Source organism: Aristolochia californica, unplaced genomic scaffold (genome assembly GCF_029961685.1).
Source record: "Aristolochia californica isolate CCGP_79_NKW_82.1479 unplaced genomic scaffold, dmAriCali1.0.hap1 SCAF_4, whole genome shotgun sequence".
NCBI lineage: Eukaryota > Viridiplantae > Streptophyta > Magnoliopsida > Piperales > Aristolochiaceae > Aristolochia > Aristolochia californica.
This window is the reverse complement of record NW_027182103.1, coordinates 7,889,483-7,892,123: the sequence shown is the minus strand read 5'-3', so window position 1 is coordinate 7,892,123 and position 2,641 is coordinate 7,889,483. Positions and strand designations below refer to the sequence as shown.

General features: G+C 32.1%; 1 protein-coding gene across 1 annotated transcript; it reads right to left on the bottom strand.

Moving 5' to 3' along the window:
- Window positions 1-1,000: 1,000 nt before the first annotated feature.
- LOC137963077 (uncharacterized) lies at window positions 1,001-1,529 on the bottom strand. Its single transcript, XM_068810259.1, has 2 exons — window positions 1,409-1,529; window positions 1,001-1,329 (listed from the first exon to the last, which is right to left on the bottom strand). The coding sequence occupies exons 1-2, from the start codon at window positions 1,527-1,529 to the stop codon at window positions 1,001-1,003; spliced, it is 450 nt and encodes a 149-aa protein (XP_068666360.1).
- Window positions 1,530-2,641: the final 1,112 nt, after the last annotated feature.

Genomic DNA, 2,641 nt, shown 5'->3' with positions numbered 1-2,641 from the left:
ATATGATGTGTCTTGACTGTTAAATGATTTTTGAGATTTGTTAAACAATTTAGTTTTGTAGTAAATCCTTTAATTTATTGAGCTGCATTTTGATATCTAAATTCATTGAACACTTGTTTTTTGAGTCCTAGATTGTACTTAGTTGATTTCAATTGAACATGTGTCATTGAGTTTGAGTCATTCATATTATTCAGCAAATAGATTTTGAGTGTGGATTTTCAAATCTAATTTTCCATTGGGCTGTTTCTCTATGAACTTCATAATTTCATATCTAAGGTAATTGTTAGAGATGCTATAACAATTGTATGTCATATTAGGAGTTTTAGCTAAATTATTGTACTAATCTATCAAGAGGCATTAAGTGCTCTTTAGTGTAAAGTAAGTAATCCTTGCTAAGTTTTTGGAAAAGCCTTGTGTCTATGGTAAAGTTGAAGAAAAATTCCTTTATGGGTTTAAGTTTGTGTAGCTTAGTAAGCTATGAAAATCCTTTTACGAGTCTAGGCTTATGTAGCTTAATGATTTGTTTGAAAATCCATTAGTGGGTCTGGGCTTGTGTAGGCTAGTTTGTTACTAAAAATCTCAAGTATGGGTCTAAGCAAGTGTCTCTAGCATGTTTTATATTATGTGAAGGTATGCTGTTGGCCCAGGTGGCTTCTCAAGGGGGAGGTGCGATTTTTTACTACAAAATTTCTTGAAAAGAGAAAAACTTGATATAATTTGAGCACAATGAATCTCTATTTAATATAAAAGAAATATATTTGTTCATACAAAAGTACAACACAGAAATATATTTGTTCACACAAAAGTACAACATAATAGTCAATAATTTTGCCATATCTGAATTGCTAAAATATCTCGATAATATGATGCTCTTGCAGATTGTACTACAGACTCCTTCTGAGTACTTCTTTGAGTATCTACATCATCCTCAACATCATCACTACTATCATTGTCTTCAATATCACTTTTATTGTTATCTTCACAATGTTCTCCACCAGAATCATTTTGAATCATCTTCTTCATCTTCAAATAAATCCATGTGATCTTCTATGCGTATATAATTATGCAATACGCAACAGGCAATCACAATGTTAACTTGGACATCAAAATCAAAAGGAGGAGCATCTTTTAATATATTGAAACGAGCTTTTAAAGCCCCAAATGTACGCTCAATAGTGCTCCGTAAAGATGAATATCTTCGGTTAAATAATTCTCTTTCATCCATAGGAGTATTATTCCCAAACTCTTGCAAGTGATAACGAGTACCTCGATAGGGAGCCAAGAACCCAAGAGGATTTGCATGTCCAGCATCTACCAAATAATATTTGCCTACAATAAAATATATATCTATTATAATCTAAAAAATATATAAATTTAAATAGACTATATAGAGAGAAGTGATATTTACCTTTAGGAACATAAAGTTTATCTCGTCTGGTTAATGCTGACTTCAATACACATGAATCGGCTGCTGATCCCTCCCATCCAACAAGTATACATATGTACATGTCAAATGTATATGTTGCCATTACGTTTTGTGAGAGAAAACCCTTCCCGTTCCAGAATCTTGCTTGTTGATCAAATGGGATATGTGCTTTAATATGAGTACCATCGATGACACCAATACAATCCTAATAAAAAAATCATTAATACAAATATATATTTTTATAGTAACTGAAAATTATTCATCAAACGACTTTATAATTACCTTAAAATGTGGATAATAGATATCACTATTCAAGATCTTTGAATGAGTACGTCTTGAAGGTCGCTTGATGTAATCGGATTGTAGTCTGATAATAACATTTAACACCATGTTAAAATACTTATTAATTGTCCAATTTGATATTTCAAACATCTCTGAGGTGACACTATAAGATTGTTGTTGACCAACAATGATACAAAAATATGCAAGCTGTTCTTCCACAGATATTGTCCTTGTATCAGATAAAAGTCCTCTACTTTTCAAGATTCCAGCCAACTTGAGAAAAATAGTTTGATTCATCCTATACACTTTTCGAAATTTAATAGGCGATCTTTCTAATGCTTTCTTTAAATATCGTGGACCACACATATGATAAGAATATTGTACTTGCCTATTACAATTGTTTAAGTATGAATGGACAAAGACAAGTATAACTGTATAAGTTGCAATACAAATACATATTTTCTCCCTATCTGGTAGATTATCCATGGGTACCTGCAATACTACACATTGAATAATATGGTTCAAACACATTCAATAATACACATTCATAATTGACCAAAAATACTCAATAATCAACGTCATTCATACAAAACCAAATGTGTCTCGTAAATATAGGTTAAAACTGTCAACATCTGTATAAGTCTATTACATTGCATTGAATTTAGCCATCAACCATTTATACTGATCTTCTGGTTTCATCTTCATAAACATATCCTTCTTAGCTTTGGTGTCGAGCAACTCCATGGCATAATATTTAACTTCTATGGGCAAGTTAGGTAATGCCTCGAGTGCTTCGAACCATGGAGTTTCTACGGGGGGGAGTAAAGATGTCTCTAAGGGTTGATGACATAATGTTAATAGCCTCAATGATCCTGTTAGCATTTTCAACTAATGGTTCATATCTCTTCCTATGTCGAGTAGAAGAAGTTCTAT